The 17,789-nt window shown below is 45.8% G+C and overlaps 1 protein-coding gene across 5 annotated transcripts; it reads left to right on the forward strand.

Annotated features, from left to right (window-relative positions):
* The first annotated feature begins 216 nt into the window (after positions 1-216).
* prrc2b (proline-rich coiled-coil 2B) lies at positions 217-17,599 on the forward strand. Of its 5 annotated transcripts, none has more exons than XM_088280842.1 (31): positions 217-443; positions 3,015-3,193; positions 3,410-3,584; positions 3,670-3,772; positions 3,859-3,922; positions 3,996-4,139; positions 4,395-4,723; positions 4,795-4,919; positions 4,993-5,156; positions 5,407-5,494; positions 5,648-5,786; positions 6,389-6,722; positions 6,797-6,981; positions 7,112-7,313; positions 7,381-7,579; positions 7,699-9,675; positions 9,789-9,940; positions 10,238-10,356; positions 10,435-10,576; positions 10,891-10,967; positions 11,051-11,338; positions 11,423-11,509; positions 11,696-11,888; positions 12,322-12,419; positions 12,498-12,622; positions 12,743-12,983; positions 13,061-13,249; positions 13,730-13,809; positions 13,893-13,968; positions 14,299-14,508; positions 15,521-17,599. In XM_088280842.1, the coding sequence occupies exons 2-31, from the start codon at positions 3,079-3,081 to the stop codon at positions 15,686-15,688; spliced, it is 6,588 nt and encodes a 2,195-aa protein (XP_088136968.1). In that variant the 5' UTR covers positions 217-443; positions 3,015-3,078; the 3' UTR covers positions 15,689-17,599. The 5 variants fall into 5 exon arrangements, with proteins under 5 accessions (XP_088136968.1, XP_088136969.1, XP_088136971.1 ...); XM_088280843.1 differs by having other exon boundaries at positions 6,392-6,722; XM_088280845.1 differs by having other exon boundaries at positions 14,299-14,528; positions 15,521-15,667.
* Positions 17,600-17,789: the final 190 nt, after the last annotated feature.

Below are 17,789 nucleotides of genomic sequence, written 5' to 3' on the forward strand. Positions count from 1 at the left end.
ATATAATAATAATAATAATAATAATAAAAATAGTAATAATAATAATAATATATTGGTAAGGTATATTTGTTATCTAACCAATGGTATGGATAATGGATGCATTACTGTTATTATTATTATCATGTTTATACTGCTCTAGTCCTTACTTTAAATGCCCCTTATGAAATGTTTTTCGTGATCTCGTAATGACTGGAGCTTGACGTCGCTCGCTGACGTCAGACGCACAGAGCGTCGCCTGTGCAGCTTCCCTTCCCTTCCTTTCCTGTCTACTGGCCCCAACCTTCATTCGCAGGCCGGGTACGATCCCAGCAACCAAGCTGACTTACTAGTGAATCCTAGGGAACATTGGGCTTCACAATCCCTATCCATCCTTCCAGTAGACGACCTTTCGCGGACAATATACACCTGCCGCTGGACACAAGGCACACACCGACGTCGAAACGGTAAGTTATGAACCATCGACGGCGGCGTTCGAGTGACGCTTCCCCGGCCCGTCTTCGCCTCCGCTTCAGTTTTATTGTCGCTTTGTTCTTTTTGGGCAGCAGCCATTTTTAATCGTCTTGTCCTTTAGGTTGGCCTCGGTGCCTTTCGCCCCCGTTCGGGAAATGTCCCCCGCTTGGGAATGACTCGTTCCCAGGTTCCTAACGCACAGCTTCCCGTGAATATCGTCGTTTTTTTGCGGTCAACTGAATACAGTACTGAATGTCCCCGGCCTGCGTTTAAGGCTTATATTTGAAGCTCTATAAATCCAACGGGAAAGTGGTTTTCCCCACAGTTATTTACCTTCCAACAATCTCCATAAATAACCACAGTTTTCTGGGTTATTCACCCCGATTTATCTTGGCTTCTGTTTTTTATTTTGACAGTCCTAATATGACTTAGAACCTTACAAGTGCTTTGAATGTTTACATAGCCATTTTCTACTAGCCGCCAAGTTAGCATCGGTTAGCGTCATTGCTATCGGTGTCCGTTTTGTCACACACACACGCACATAAAACGCCGTAAGTGAAAATGTGTCCGTGTTTTGACTGAGCGCAATTATCCATAAAAACATTTGAATTGCATTTCTTGTGCGCTAAGTTGGCGTCACGCGTCGTTTCCTTTGCATTAGCCAGGCAGTTTGACAAACATCCTTGTTGTGCGCGGCCTGCTCATTGAGCTGTTTTTTTGTAAACACAACCGCCTCCGCCTGAACAAGCTCGGCTGTCATTTTTTCCACACACGGCCCGATTCGAGGTTGGAAACGAAGACTTAAACATAAAGCATATGACAGAAGCTAGCTGTCATCACGTTAGCGGCTGTGTGTGACGTCATAATGCTATCAGTTGTGTCGCTGCAAAGATGCTTAATTGCACTCATGAGGAAAAAGCGTTAAATTGACTCAAAATGCTCGACGTTTACTTGCTTTGGGCTGTTGAGCTAGAATAGCAATACATTTTGTTATCGATTCATTACAGTCTCAATTTTGTCTTGTTTTTCCCCGTAATTAGTGGATTTTAGTGAATCATTGCAATTAGTGGTGTTAGTAATTGACGTGGGAATAATATAATTGGCTATACAGTGAGTCGCTGAGATACGGTCCGGTCCGGATCCATGCGTGCAAGGCAAAAAAATCAGACAATGTAAAGACCTTTATTTTCAAAATAATTAAAGTACCCTACTAACAGTAGCCTTGTCACTGAGGAGACAGACAAGGAGTTGCTAAGCTTGCTGAATGGGAAATAATCTTTCACTTGTATAGCGCTTTTCCACCTATTAAGACACTCGAAGTGCCTCATATTAACTTTGTATCTTCCTACTGATGACACACCATCATGAGCAACTGGGGGTTCAGTATTTTGGTCAAAGACACTTCAACATGGTCACAATGGCGGGGGATCAAACCCACACCTGCTGGGTTGGCAAATGACCACGCAACTACTGATGCCTGCTAGTGATGAGATACGGGGGGCAATCTGAACACAAATATGAATGAGGAAGTAAGTCGAAATTTTACCTTTCAGTCCCACAGACCTCAATGATATTGTCCCACATTGTAACCGTGGAAAAGTACAGCCAGAAATGCTCCCATGACTGTAGCAGTACATTAGTAGGTCGACATTTACTACGATTCTTCGAGCAGGAAATAGTCCTTGTTCTGTTTCGATGAAAACAGACACCTGCTAGCGATTAGATGTGTGAGAGAATGACAATGCACTATAATGCGAAGGAATTTGAATTAAAGATGAACAATGAAAGATGACATCTTCCCATACGTAAGGCATTATAAGGTGCACTATCAATATTTTCGTTTAAAAAATGTAAGGATTTTAAGTGCACCTTGTTGTCAGGGGAAAAAAAGGGTGTATCAAACTGTACCCCTTTGCATTCAACTCAAGAAGAAGCTCTCAGTTTCAAAAAGGTTGGTGACCCCTGAAAAGGTACTCTGCAGTTGGCTGGCAACCAGTAACCTAACCAGTCCAGGATGCCCTTGCCTAAAGCCAACTGGGTTATGCTTCTGCTCACTCGTAACCTTGGTGAGGATAAGCGCCATATAGCATGGTTGGCTCCATAATGAAACAACAAAATATCCTCCCGAACTGTTGTGAAATGCCATAGACATGCGAATGACAATTATTATAGCTATGAATTATAAACCTGCTAATCTAACACACACAGAGCGAGCATACTGCAGTACTTAATGCCATATATTTTTTCTGCTCTGTGGGAACCATGACTATTACTGGAGCTCAGTTGGGGACTTTCTCTGCCTCTTGTTTTTGCTAAATTATGCAGCATATTTTTTCTTTAGACCTCAGCGCTGCTTGGCATGTTGCAGCACCTGCCTGGTACCATTACGAACCCATGCAACCCTGGATATCTTTAATATATGTATCCGAATTTGGTTGTGCTTCCTGAATTTGGTGAATTGTTAAGTTTTATCTGAATTTGATGTGCTGGCTCAAATGTTGGTGGTGTTTTTTTTGTTGTTTTTTTTAATATATTTTAATACTTCCTCCTGTTCTTCAATGTAGAAAGAGAAAAGCACTGGGAAGAGGCGCAAAGACAAATTTCCATACTCGATGACATTACATCGCAATGTCCGATCGTTTGGGGCAAATAACCAAGTCCAAGGATGGGAAAAGCAAGTACTCCTCACTCAGCCTGTTTGACAAGTACAAGGGAAAATCAATAGAAACTCAGAAAAACTCAGGTACCCTTTCTATTTTCATACATTTCATTCTGTGTTCACACTTTTTTTTTTTCCTGTTAGCGTCTTTTGTATTCACTGAGATTTGTGAATGCCGTCGTGACCACTTCAACACACGCGCGCTCATGTCTACGTCACTACAGCTGTTTTTAAGGGTGAACACAGCCTTGAGCTACGTGTCCATCTCTCGTGCTTCACCTGCATTGCTCTCGCCATCAGTTCCGCGACATGGCTTGCAGAGTCTTGGCAAAGTGGCCGCAGCCCGGCGTATGCCCCCGCCCGCTCACCTACCGAGCTTGAAATCTGAAAATAAAGGAAACGATCCCAACGTGATTATTGTCCCGAAAGACGGAACAGGATGGGCAAACAAGCCGGAACAACCCGATCAAAAGAGGTAAGCGGGGATCGCCAGCGACGTCCCTGGGTGTCTTATCTCGCAGTCGTCCGACGGGGGTTTGTTCTTTTTCTTGTCTTCGTAGTTCTACTGCATCAATACCTCAGCTGCCGGAGTCGCAGCTGCAGCCGGCTTCACAGAAGTCTGTCTCCAATCTTCAGAAGCCCCCCCCAGTAGCCAACCAGGAGGTGCGTATAATTGTTTACGTAGCACAGAAAGTGGTTGGTTTCAAATATCCCTGCTGGGGCGTTAATCTCCCCCCCCCATTCCACAGAACACAAACACAGGTGGACCAAAGCAATGGGCCCAGCTAAATGGAAAGGCAGTAGAGCAAGATGGTGAGTCCGCTCACTTTTGGGTTGGAAATATACTCTGCTATACTGAGCTTCCCGCGTGTGGCAACCCCAACAGGTTCAAGGGCCTTAAACCGACTTCAGCCCTTCTCTCACGAGGAATTTCCCACGCTGAAGGCCGCTGGAGAACAGGACAGGGGTGGCAAGGAAAGAAGCGGCTACGATCCGTCGTATGGGCCCGGACCAAGCCTCCGCCCACAGAGTATGTCTCGCCTTTGCCTAGTGAATTTGGATCTCGTGTCTCATTGAGTGTCATCTACAAATGTCAAAATGTATCCCACTGTGGTTCATTTGACTTTTGTTTTTTTATTTTTTTGCAAAGGTGTTGTCTGTCTATATTATTCCTTGAGATCTCAGCAAATTATGTATAACCTACACATCTGTGACATCTTATGAGGTTGCCCACTCACGTCGTTTGTACATTGCTGTTACTGACTTGCGCTCCATCCATGTCAAGACGTGACCAGCTGGAGGGAGGGAGGCGGCAGGAACCTCCAGCCCTCATCCCTGACGCTCGGCCCGCCAGCGGACCCCGAGTGCAAGCCTACCGCCCTGGCAGAAACGGGCACCCCTCCTGCTACGTCCCACCCCTCTTCCGCCACCAGCACAGCCTCATCTAGCGTCGTCGTGGCATCGGCGGCAGTTGCACAGCCGCCCAGCGTGGAAGCCAAGGAGCCGTCCCTGCGTCCCGCTCAACCTCTGCGCAGAACAGCGGTGCCGTCGGCGCTGCAGCATCAGCTCCACCACACTTCCAATGCCGTCTACCATGACATGTTGCCAGCTTTTGTAAGGAGCAATATTTCTTTTTAAGGGGTAATGGTTTGAACTTTGAACACGCATCGTACTGGGGTTGACAGATGTGCTCCAAAGAGACGCGCGAAACTTCAGGTACAGACCACGTCTCGACTACTGTAGCAGCACCGGCCCGATTCGACAGCAAACAGACTTTTCGACAGGCTTTTGCTAAACCTGAACTTCTCAAGTAAGTACATCAGCCGAGTGGCCCAGCTCCCGTTTCTTATTAGGCTAATGTTTTAATTCGTTATACCCACCAGTGGTGACATTCGAAGAGAGAATCGATTTGCCCGCCCGCCGTCCCGGCTCTCGTCCCAGCCCATCCGTCGGCCCGGCGACCGACCACAAAGACCCGCCATCATCAACCCCGAGGACCTGAAGGATCTGGACGACCTCGACAATGACTGTGAAGACGGATGGGCTGGTAAATACGACATTAATCTCCCTTAAATTGCATTAGGTCCTCCCTGAAGACTGAGGTCCTTCATTTTGGTGTCAGTTGAGAATCTCTTAGTTGAATATTTACTTTCATCTAGTAATATATTGTGGTGGTCTTCATGCCTTCCATAAGTGAATGCTCATCCATAAAAAAACAAACTTTTTTTCCCCATACTTCTCCCTAATATCCTAGCTTCTTCCTTGTTGCTGACACTTCATATTTGTTGTGATTGCAGGTCTCCATGAGGAAGTTGATTACAGTGAGAAGCTCAAGTTCAGTGATGATGAAGACGAGCACACAGCCAGTGATAAAAACAAGATATGGTGAGAAGATTCTCAATGTTTTCTGTTTCCTCTCAGTTCACCGAATTGCCCCACTAAAAATAACGAGTCAAAATGTTGCAGCTGAATCTATCAATATTTCCGCCATTTTGCACATGTATGCTTACGGACACGATTGTATTTTGTATTTTCCAGGGCCGAGTGGGAAAGGGAGAATCGACGCGACTGCCCGTCATCACTCAGCTCGAGTGAGGGCCATGAAGAGAGTTACTCTTACCACAACCAGGAGCTTCTGAAGAAGACCAACAGCAGATATCTCTCTGCGGACACCCAGGTAAACTGCACACCACGCGCCCTTTTTACACTCTGTCTCCTGGGATTACTTGGCTGAGGGGAAATCATTATGTTCTTAGCTGTTTTAGTCCTTTATTGCTTCCTCGTGTGTCTCATGTGGACTATTCAATTTTTGAGGAGATTATGCAAACAACACAATTGTTCCGATCAGTAGATTTTTTTCCATGTCGTTTGAAAGGGTGAGGAGCAAAGTCGACGCTGGAATTTTCTCCTTTTGAGGGTGTTTTTAGAAGCGAGACAGCGCCCGTGTATAAAGCTATTTTCCTGCCTGTAAATGCCAGCATTGTTTTTGCTGTTGCATTCTTGTACGGAATTGGGGGCAAAATTAAGCCACCCAGTTTCTGCCTTTAGAGGTTGTATCAATAGTACCAATCTATAAAGCCTCTTCACGCTAACTAGAGCTACCAAAAAATTTTTTTTTTTTTGGAGCTTGTAGTGTTAGAGGAAGTGTGTAAGGTGTGGTACTTTGTGTAAAAGGCAGATAACGTATTCGTGTACAGCTCTGCTGCTATTCATTGCACATGAAAAAAGGTTAGTAGAAGGCTTTGCTCATAAATAGCACTGTTCCACATTCAATCCCAGCAGAAAAACCACAGTGAGCCAGCAATTGACCCAGAAGACCACCAGCGTCAATCTCAGCCCCCGGCGAGGGCAAAATTCGCGTCACCTGAGCTCTCTGAGGCTGTGGAGCGGGCCCGTAGGCGTCGCGAGGAGGAAGAGCGGCGCGCCCGCGAGGAACGGCTGGCGGCCTGTGCGGAGAAACTAAAAAAACTGGACGAGAAATTTGGCAAGACTGAAAGGCAAGCCTCAAGGACGGAGGAAAGCCACAAAGATGGAGAGGGTAAAGAAGCCCCCTTGTCTCCCAACCGTGATCATAATAAAGCCCACCATGACAACTGTCTGCACACTGCAAAAGGTAGCAAAATAAAGACATGTCACTTTTGCATATAAAGTATAAAATATTTAAATGATGGGATTATTGTTCTCCAGATGAGTGCTCCTCTGACAACTCCCCCAGCCCGAGTATCCGCGAGGAGCTCAGTTTCCCCGCCTATCGCAGCAGCGAGGATGACGGCCAGGAGTCCGCCTCCCCCTCTGGAGATTACGGTGGACGTCATGCCTCAAAGCCTGTTCCACCCCGCTTTCAGAAACAACCCCAACCGCAACAGCAGCAGGTAAATTCAAGCTTGATGCCCGTAACTCTGATTTCCAACAAGTGGTAGTGCGCCACACAATTCATATTTTTTTTTTTCCTTTTTTAAATTAAATACATAGCCCACCTCAGTTGTCTTGTCCATTCTGCAGGAGCAGGTCTACAAGATGCAGCACTGGCAGCAGTCAGGGCATCAAACCTCGTCTGGCTCGAGCCACACACAACGAGGCTACTACCCCCCGCATGTCCTCGGCTTTGATCCCCGCTGGATGATGATGCCGCCTTTCATGGACCCCCGCGTCAGCCAAGGAAGATCTCCCGTCGACTACTATTCCGGTCCTGTCCACTCATCTGGTGAGTGCTACTGACTCCTCAATATGATTTCATGACGTTTTATCTCTGTTTTTTTTTCCCCCTGCAGGAATGATGAAACCCCTGATGCACCAAGATCGCCTGAACAGTCCCGGTTCAGACGAAGGTCACCCCAACTTGCACCAAGAGTCAAGGACCCCTTCCGCTGAGCCATATCCCGTCTGGAGCCAAGACGGCTACCCCATGCGCAGCTTCACTCCACCTTATCAGAGGCAACATGAAAATCAGGACAGTCTGCTTGATGACAGGTCACTTCCGTTTGGCTTTTTTCCATGCATCTTTCAGTTCTATAACCAATAATTACCACAATGCTATCTGCTGTTGGCAAAATACCACAAACATGTTCTGTTGTATCTTATTTTGGCAGAAGTGATATGGCCTCCTCCCACCAGGACACTTATGAGGAGAGGGCCAGCGAGAGCGTGAGCCACCCTCAAGAAGACCTCCAACTTCACGCCTTCCAGAGTCGAGTCTCAGACCGAGACCACCGCGACCAGGGGCTGCTGACGGGTGCTCAGATTCACAGCCAGCATCATGCCGATAATGAATACCCAAAACAAGACTCCCGAGACCACCATCTGAAAGATGGTGATGCTCACGATGAGAGCTTTGATTGTTCTAAAGACAACTGGAAGCGAGATGGAGCGTCAGATTCCAGTACCGGTGTCAGCCATCCATCCGAGACCACTGGCCGTACTTTGACACGCAGAACTGGGCCAATTAAGAAACCGGTTCTCAAGGCTCTGAAAGTGGAAGACAAGGAGAATGAAAAGCCCAAAGCCGAGCCCGAAGAGAAGGCTGTACCCTATCGTCTGGAGAAGGAAGTCCTGACCAATGTCTATGACTTAAAGAAGGATAACCAGTCTGTCAGCAATCGGTGCTCTGGGTCGCCCATGGTGGAGAAACAGCCTGAAGAAAGACCGCATCAGTCCCCTGGTCCTGCTAAATTGGAGCGGCCTCCAGTCATCAACCATAGTGACGATTCCCCCAGGGAGAGCGTCTGGGACGCCAACAAATTCCAGCCACCGCAAGATGTTCTCGAAAACACGGAGCCTCAGGCTCCTCGTCGTAACAACTGGATCTTTATCGATGAAGAACAGGCCTTTGGTGCTGTGAGGGGATCAGGAAGAGGCCGCAGTCGAGGTTTTAGGGATTTCAATTCTCGAGGTGGCGGCCGCGGCGTCCGAGGCGGAGACAACGTCAGAAGCGCCTACAACAATAGCGCGGGTCAGGCTCTGCGCGCAGGGAGAGGCCGAGCCCAACCAAGAGAGTTGAAGGTGGAGGAGTTTCAGCGAGGCAAGCCACGTAGACGCAATGTCAGCGAGACACTAAGTGAAACCTCCGAGTATGAGGAGCTGCCTAAGAGACGGCGACAGAAGGGCTCTGAAAACGGAGAAGGCTACGCCGAGTCTGGAGAAACGCGCAAAGCCGATCGGGAGTCTTGGCGATCCAACAGGGTGTACGCGGAAGACCAGGCTGCTGCTGACTCTAGAGAAAAAGCCAAGGCGAGCCGAGGCTTTGGAGGTCGCATGTTGCCTCCCAGACTGAACACTGGTAACTATTCTAGAGGCTACGGAGGTTCTAGAGAGATGTCCACATGGAGGGGTCGTGGTCCTCAATTTGGTAGTAGCGGCGGTTGCGTGCAAGAAAACGGTTATGGTCACGGAGTTGATACGGCTTTCTCCCGTAAGCCTCCCTCTGAGCGTGAGTTTCTGAAGTACCCCACGAAATTTACCGGCTCTTTCCTGGAAAACGGCTCGGAGGACCGCGAGGGGGAATACTACTTTGACTCGGACAACCCCGACAGGCAGGCGCTGAGGAGGCGGCGACCCCCTCGTCAAGACAAGCCCCCGCGCTTCCGTCGCCTGCAACAAGAACGTGAGCTTGGTTCCAACCAGTGGACCGGTGATGAATACATAAATGGAGACTTTGCAAACCCCTGGCCTGGTCGCCCCAAAGGCAGTGGGGAAGACAAGTGGCCCCCGGGCCCCTACGCCGGAGGACGCGGTGGCCAGCCGGCTCACACCGAGGAATGGGACACAGGATCGGACAACAGTGACTTTGGCGACTGGAGGGAGAAGCGTGGAGCGAGCGGCGGCGCACCCACGCAGGGACATCCCGATGTTCTCTCGGAGTCGTGCCACGGTGAAGCGTGCTCGATGGAGAAGAGGGAGCTTTCCAAACGAAGCTTCTCGAGCCAGAGGCCGCTGATTGAACGCCAGAACAGGAAAGGAGAGCCCTCCGTGCTGGAGAATAGTAAGATGGCACGTGCACCCGATCACCCCCAATCTGCTCCAACAAACAGGAATGACACCTGGCAGAATGGAGGAACCTCTTGTAAGAGGTGAGAAACCAGATGCTGGTGTTAACCAGTTCTTGGCACCCTCAAACAATTTCTTCCCAGACCTTACACAAGTTTCTGGTCTTTCCTCCCCCTTTTTTTTTTTTCCCAAACAGGAACCCAGATGAGTCGGGCTGTGTCTACAGTATTGACCAATCAGATGAGCGGGTTCTGAATGAGTCCTCAGGAAAGAACTTTGACAAATCAGGACCCATTAAACCTGACATAGTGGAGCCACTATCCCAGTACGAGCTCAGTGCCTACCCAAGTGAGTGTTAAACCATTAAATCTGAGATTCTCAACCAGTGTGCCGTGAAAGATCATCAGATGTGCTGCAGAAAAATTTCAGATGTCAATTATCTTAACAAAAAATAAAAGATTATTTTTTTTTTTGTGTATAAGAGGCAAAACAATTACGTGCTTTTCCGTAGATGACTAAAGGTACATAATTAACGTGTACTTCAATTTTTTTGCTAAGTAAGGTTGAGAAACGCTGCCTTAAGCGGATGCAAATACGCCTCCCATATGGAAATTGATTTAAAGTCCGTATGTTCCTGTATTTTAGTTGAGGAAGATGCCGGCGGACCCGTTTCGAATCCAGACGCTTATCATCATGATGCATTGTCCAAGAAACAAAGACGTCCACAAGATGACGATAGGCGGAGGAAGGATCAAGGAGTTGCCGTAAGTTCAAACCATCTTTGATCATGAAAAGGATACCAAAATGGTTTTGAAACATTTCTTGTTAAATTCTTACTTTAGGTGCCCGTGAAGAACAGATCAGTCGCCTCCAAGATACCGCCGCGCTTTGCCAAGAAGCAGGGAGGCATGAGCATTGAACAACCAGAGGAGGCTCTTTCCTCGAGTAATTTGGGAACGGAAATCTGGGAGACCAACAGCTCTGGTAAATTAATTTGATGATTTAATTTAACAACTCTGCTGTGTTGACCCCAAAAATCGTCTGCAACAAAAATGCATGCCTCATAACTGTTTTTAATAATTAAAAAAAAACAAAAAACATTTGTGTCACCCGGACGGAACCTTTCATGCTTCCTCACGGATAGGAGTAAGCGGACCTTAAAAAGTAGTGGCCGTTGTGGGGGTGATCGATTTCACTAATAATCAGCCGGATAATCAATTTGAGAAAAGATTTGTTTGTGACACCCCCCATTGAAATTATTACCTTTAGGTAATCGTGTCTGGCTGTTTATTTCCCAGCTCTTTCAGTGCAGCCCTCAGGGGGAGACTCTTGGACTAAACAGGTCTCATACACCGGCAGCGAGCCCAACTCTGAGGTACCACAAGATGGCGCTGTATTAAATCACCAATAATTACTCCGTGAAACTCTAACCCGTTTTTTTTTTTTTTGTCGTCAAAGGACTCAGATGCAGGCCCAGAGCAGAGCAAAGAGCAACACAAACCAGGACCCATCGGAAACGAGCGCTCCCTGAAGCACCGCAAGGGCTCCGAGGCAGTGGATCGCCTGGAAGGTGGCCCCATCACTCCGGTCAACGGCGTGGACCTGCACGTTGACACCGTGCTCCCCGTGCCCCCCATCGAGTTTGGCGTCAGCGCCAAGGACTCTGACTTCAGCCTGCCGCCAGGTTCCGCCCCAGTGCCCGTGTCCAACCCCGTCGGCAAGCTTCAGGATCCCCTCACCGCCAATGTGAGTGGCCAACTTGAACAAGTTCATCATAAAATGCCTCACGAGTGACGGTCCAAGCTGATTGGCAACATGCTCTTCTTTCAGACAATCCCCATGCTCCGCTCCAACCACCTGCAGCCCGGCATAAACCTCAACCCGCTTTCCTTTCCCAGTGCTGACCTCACCCTCAAGGTATGACAATTAATATTCTTGTCATACATATTACGACGTTGCATTGTCACATCCCAAAAGAACTGGAAACTTGTCAGCCAGCCGGTCAGAGAAGAGGGTTAGGAGGTGTTGACTGGAGCGATGCCCTTTCAGCCATCTGCAGCCTCATTTTTTTGTAAGAATCCGTAAATGGTTTTCCATTTTCAGATGGAGTCGGCGCGTAAGGCGTGGGAGAACTCCCAGTCCCTTCCTGAGCAGGGCTCTCCTAGTGGAGGGGCCTCGGGAATTCCGCCTCCGTGTAGTGTGGGTTCATCCAGCGGTGTCAGCTACAGCTCTTTTGGAGGCGTCTCCATGCCTCCTATGCCTGTGGCCTCCGTAGCACCTTCCATGTCCTTGCAAGGTACGTCATAAAATAAAAATATAGCACTGAAAAAAAAACACAGCTATTATTTCTCATAAACTCTAACTAAGGAGGAGAGAAAGAGGAAGGACAACCACGGCTTCTCCCTTTAAAAAAAAAAAAAAGTCTTTTTCCAACATGGGAGCATTCTGACTTTTTTTTTTTTTTAATTTCTGCTTACCAATAAAGGGAAAGTTCTCTTTCAGTTAAAAAAAAAAATCCTAAAGTGGGTTGTCGCTTTGTCATTAAAAAGATTAATCTGTTTCATTTTCATAATTGTCCCTTTTCTAAGGAGCCATTCTGACTTTTTGGCGCTTGACTTGTTGTTTGGCTTGTTTGTAAAAATGGACGTTTGTTACTTGATGTTCTACTGTCGTTTAAAGTTGCCAAGTCTCTTGGAAAAAAACCGCTAACCTGCTTTCACTTTCTTTAGGTAGTCATATTCCCCCATTGTATTTGGATGGCCACGTCTTTCCGAGCCAGCCTCGCTTGGTTCCACCCACGTTGACTCAGCAGCAGACGTACCAACAGGTACGTGCACGCACATCCGCACTGGCGTGTGTGTTGTCTCTGAATCGGTCCTCATGTTTGCCGTGTGCATTTATCCAGGCGGCGGCCCAGCAGATCCCAATCTCGTTGCACACGTCTCTTCAGGCTCAGGCTCAGTTGGGTCTTCGAGGAGGTCTGCCTGTCTCGCAATCCCAGGAGATGTTCAGCTCTATTCCCCCCTTCAGGTGTCGAGTGGTGCTTTATCGAGTTTTGCGTGTCGGTCTGCCTAACGTGTGTGTGGGTCGGTCGGTCGGTCGTTTGTTGAGTCATCTATCTTGCTAATTATGCCTCCTTGTTTTGTTTAGGTCGCAGGTTTACATGCACCCCAACCTGTCGCAACCGAGCCCCATGGTGCTGTCGGGCGGAGCGCCGCTGAAGGGGCCCTACTCGCCGTTCCCTGGCATGCAGCCATCAGACATAGTCAAGTCGTCGTCAGGCTCGCACTATCAGCCCATGACCGGCAGCCAGCAACTCGTCTATGACAGCCAGCTGAACCAGGGGCCCAGCATGGGATCGTCACAGCTGATTGACTCTCAACTCATCCAGGTCTGTCTGTTTTTTTTTTTTTTAATGACAGAAATGTTTCAACTTTTAGTAACACTTCATTCAACATTCATTTAAAGTTTTCCCCTTCTTTTCACCAGGTGACCATGCCCTTGCCTGGATCTCAGGTACGCTACGGCTCCGCCCAGCAGCACCTCATCCTCCCTCAGTCCATCCAGCTGCAGCAAGGCCAGAATCTGTCAGTGGGAGGACCACGCCGCATGATGCCACCTGGCTCGCAACCGCCTGTCATGCCTGGTGGCAGGGAGGTGCGTCACCCACAATAAAAATAAATAAAGAAAATAATAAAAACCTCTAAAGTTGAACACAGTTAAGAATGATGAAGCAGTCATGTCATTTCGTTTCTGAAAGAAAAAAAAAAAAGGCTTATCCTGAGATGAAACGGGCGTGTTGAAGACAAGTGCAGGGCTCCCACTAATTCGAATAACTACATCCAAAGTATTTATGAATTGTGTATTTAATCATTTGTTTCTTTGCCTGTTCGGCAAAATATTTCTTTAAGTGAAACCAGTGCCTTGCTCAAAAATGGCTCCTTGAGATGCTCACGAAGGTGGCATCCGCAATTCATAGACTGTTTGAATTCCAAAATGAGTTTGACTTTTATGACAAGATTTTACAACTCCTAATTATACAAGTTTGGGAGCATTGGACTTTGGCATTGCCTTGGATTAAATCTCCATTTCCTCACGTGATGTCTTTTTTTCTCTCGATTGTTCGGTCAATCTTAGAGCTCCCAGATGGAACTGAAAGGTTTCCAGTTTTCGGAAAAGCCCAATCATTCACCGTGCATGCCTGGCGGCTCCTACAGGTGAGTGCAGATGAACTGTGCCAATAATAGTGATTAAAAAAATGATTTATGGTCCAATCATGTTTCCTCGTGCTCCTCATCAGGCCAGGATCTGCTAGCCCAAGCGGAAAGCCTTCAGGCCCAATTGGACCATTACCCACCCATCATTATACACCACAGGTACAGCTTTTAATTGAATTCCCTTGTGGATATACAACACAAAAACGGTGGTACCTCAAGTTCACTCATAAATTCTTTCCCTGTTTAAGTTGTAAAACGATTGTAAATCATCACGGTATCTTAACTTCGCATAACAAAACACATACGTAATTGGACATTTTCTACAAAAATATAGGCGGAAGTTGAAAACAGCTGACAACAGTCAGGTTGCACTGTTCATGGTTGTTAGTGTTTTGACCTCCAGATGAATGATTAACACTTGCTATTCGGCCTCTTTTCTCCCCCTGATCCCTTCACCCCCCCCCCCCCCCCCCCCCCCATGATCTTCAGGTCTCACCTGCTCAGGGCGGCTTGGTGATGCACATGCGCCCCCCCACCACTGGCCCCTTCCCCAGCCCCATCCAAAGACCAGTCATGCAGGTCAACAAACCAGTCATCATCCGCTCCCCCCCTTACCCCAATCCCGGCCGAGATCTCTCCCACTCCACCCCTCCCTCGGCCCCCGAGCCCCCCATCAAGGGGCCCGAGGATGGCATGAAGGTGAGCCACCCACTGTAAATGTAGGTAATTTTCATTTCATCTTCCTTTTTTTATTTATTTTTATTTTTAATCTCTATATGTGTTGACTGTGTGTGCTGTTATGCTCTCAGAGATGCGGCTGATATTATTATTGATAGTTTGTTGATTTGAACATGTTGGTATGTATTTGAGAGCCGTTAAACTTGATGAAACTTACAAATAATTTTCAGGTAGGGTTTTGAAATATATAATTTTCCTCCTACTTTTTACAAAAAAAAAAAAAAGATTTATAATTGTCTATAGATTCCACCACATTGCGGCAAAGCCCTACTGTTGTCTAAATGAAGCTCCTCAACTTGCTTGAATAGTGCCTTGGTACCAAGATGCCACATGATGGTGACAAAGCACTGCTTTTGCTTCAGAAAATGCTTTCCATATCACTGAAACATTGTTCACTGGCACCAAGAGGCCACAAGGTGCCAAAGGAAATGTATGACAAATAACAGAGAATAGGATCCAAAAAATAATCTGATTAATAGTTGAATCTGCGAATTTGTGTTTGGACAGTGTAATTGTAGCATAGTTGATAAAAAAAATGTTAAATGCAAAAGCATCACCATAATGCTTGTCAAACACCCTCCGTGTTTCTCGATTGTAGAAAAAAAAAAACGTTCTTAAAATAACCAAGCCCAATAGGGGACAGAGCATATGCAGACCAGATGCAGTTTTCTTTTTTTTAATTGTTTAAATGACGCACATTTAGATTTGCAAAAGGAATATACCACCCCCCATGAATCTGAATTCAATTCTGTTCGGATTCTGGCTTTTTATTCTAATTCACGTGTTTCGTTTAACAAACCTTTATGTTGTATTAAGGCACTGATTTTTTAAATATTTGATATTTTGGTTGAATTGTGTTGTTTTACCACAGAATATCTGCTGTTTTTGTTACCTAATTGCAATGACAATAGTGCGAATAAATGATGATGTAAATCGTAGCTAAGTTACTCACTCTGACCTCTTCTCTGCGCAGTGTAAAAGCGTGCGAGAGGTGCGCATCGCCGTGGGCGAGGGCCAGGTGCCAACGGGGGGAATGACCAGCAAGCTCAAAGATCCCCTCACCTCCGCCGGGCACACCAAGATTCCACGCACAGGCACCATCAAACCCCAGGCGGTGAAAGTGGAAGAGGGCAAAGCGTAGTTGTCCTTTTGTGGACCTAGAACAAAATAGATTTCAAAAGACAACAAAAAAAAAAAAAAAGGAAGACAAGAATGGTCATCACCACCCAGCCTACAAACACACAAGCTCCTTGCACAACGTCTTGAGCCTTCCAACAAGCACCACCAACAATTCCTCCTGTTGACCTGGACACTTTCGACGTCACATCACAATGTAAGACTTCAAGAGAGAGAAAAAAAAAAAAAAAACAACACACACACATATATAAATATATATACTGTATATATGAATATATACATAGGCACAGCCTTTTAAAAGCAGATCTCCACATGGTCCTCTTTATTTATTTAGTTTTTCCCTGTAAATGGCTGCTTGATGGTCCATTTGTGCGCACCGTTTTTGCCAAACTGTATGAACTGCCTGTTAAATGGACAGTCATTTGGACATTTTTAAAACAAATTCCAATACAGTTGGGGCACTTTTCCCCCCCTTGCTTTGTTCTCTTAATTATGTTCCAAGCTCTTGTCATCTTAAATGGGGGTTTTATAATTACAGGAAAAAAAAGAAAGAAAAAGCAAGCAAAAAATTGCATGTCAACGTCAACTTGCCATGAACTTGTGGCTACACTTGTGTAGATTTCTAGACGTTATTTCTTAAAAAAAAACAAAAACAACAAAAAAAAACAACAACTTTGCTTTTCCACTCTTGTCTCTGCTGTACAAAATGGTGAGATGTATTGTTGTTTTCCACCCTTTCCCAAAATTCATATTGCTTCCACGTGAAACTTGTCACAAATCCAATTGTGTCCGGGTGTTACATGTGACAATTTAAAGCAGAGGTCGGCAAACTATAGCACGTGGGTCCATAAACGGGAACGTGAAGGCATTTGATACTAATGTTCCAAATATGTAATCATGATAAAAGGGCCCCTTGAACCACCCCAACCCTCAGAGCACCTGTTATAGTTCCTCCCAATGTTATTGGAAGTCCATCGTAGGCCCTTGGAGGAATTAAAATGGCCGTCAGAGGACTTAATTTGATGGAAGATGGGCAAAAGGTTCCCTCTGGTTTTTCAAGACTTCTCAGTCACAAGCAATAAATGCAGCAATCAGGGTCCAATTATGATTTCATTCTTCTATTACTACTGTTACAAAAGGGGAGCGTTGCTTGCACATTGTATCACTTTGGGTTTTTTTTTTTACTTTTCGAAGAAGGAAAAATTTTTATTTATATTTTTTTTGTTCTGAATGGCCACTCACAAAGTCATAGCTAGTTAATACGATGGGGCTGCTTTTAAAGGTAATGTACCTCTCCACAACAATACAAACTGAATTATTTTGGTCTGGTGTAAAAAATATAAATGTGCGTGCGTGTGCATGTACCATGAGGAGGTGGCATAAAAACCACATTTCATTTGAGAAACCAAGGACACAAAAGCAAGGGTGGGGAGCCCGCGGCCAACCATCCATGCAATTATAAAAACAACAGTTTGTAAAATAAATAAGTCCCTCAATAATGTAAAACTCCAAACAATTATTTTTCATGAATTTCAGAGAGAAATTAAAAGTTCCCCAGCCCTGCTTTAAAGTCACAGAACCGACTTCGCATTACGTTACCATTGTCCAGTTTTTGGAAGTGTTTTTGCTTATTGTTTGTTTTCTTCCTGCAAAAAGTGCTCCGTGCTTGCTCATCTGCACCAAAAATGTCTGCCTTGATTTTTTTTTTGTTTGTTATGATTTTACTTTTAAAGATGCATATTTAATTTTTTTTTTCAAAAGGATTAGTGTCTTCTAAACATCTGATCCCAGTATTCTATTTATCCTACCCCGACAATACCTTTTATCCTTTTCAGATATTTGTTCATTTGCCCTTAAGAAAGAGCATATAGAAAAAAAATAAAATAAAAAATAAAGCAGTTGTGATTTCTTAAAATGTACTCTTGTTGATTCTATTCCGTATTTATTTGATTTTATTGAGCGTCAGGCTCAGTTAGACATTGAAACGTCAAACATTTCAATTTGGTAAAACTAAACAAAGCAAATATGTGCTTCTGCACATTCTTTTAAGGTGTCTGCATATGTATGGAGTATTTTTCAAGTGTCAATGATCAACTTCAAAATAA

The sequence above is a fragment of the Idiotropiscis lumnitzeri genome, chromosome 18, assembly GCF_059441095.1.
Source record: "Idiotropiscis lumnitzeri isolate Australia: NSW breed Sydney's pygmy pipehorse chromosome 18, RoL_Ilum_1.0, whole genome shotgun sequence".
In the NCBI taxonomy this organism is placed as follows: domain Eukaryota; kingdom Metazoa; phylum Chordata; class Actinopteri; order Syngnathiformes; family Syngnathidae; genus Idiotropiscis; species Idiotropiscis lumnitzeri.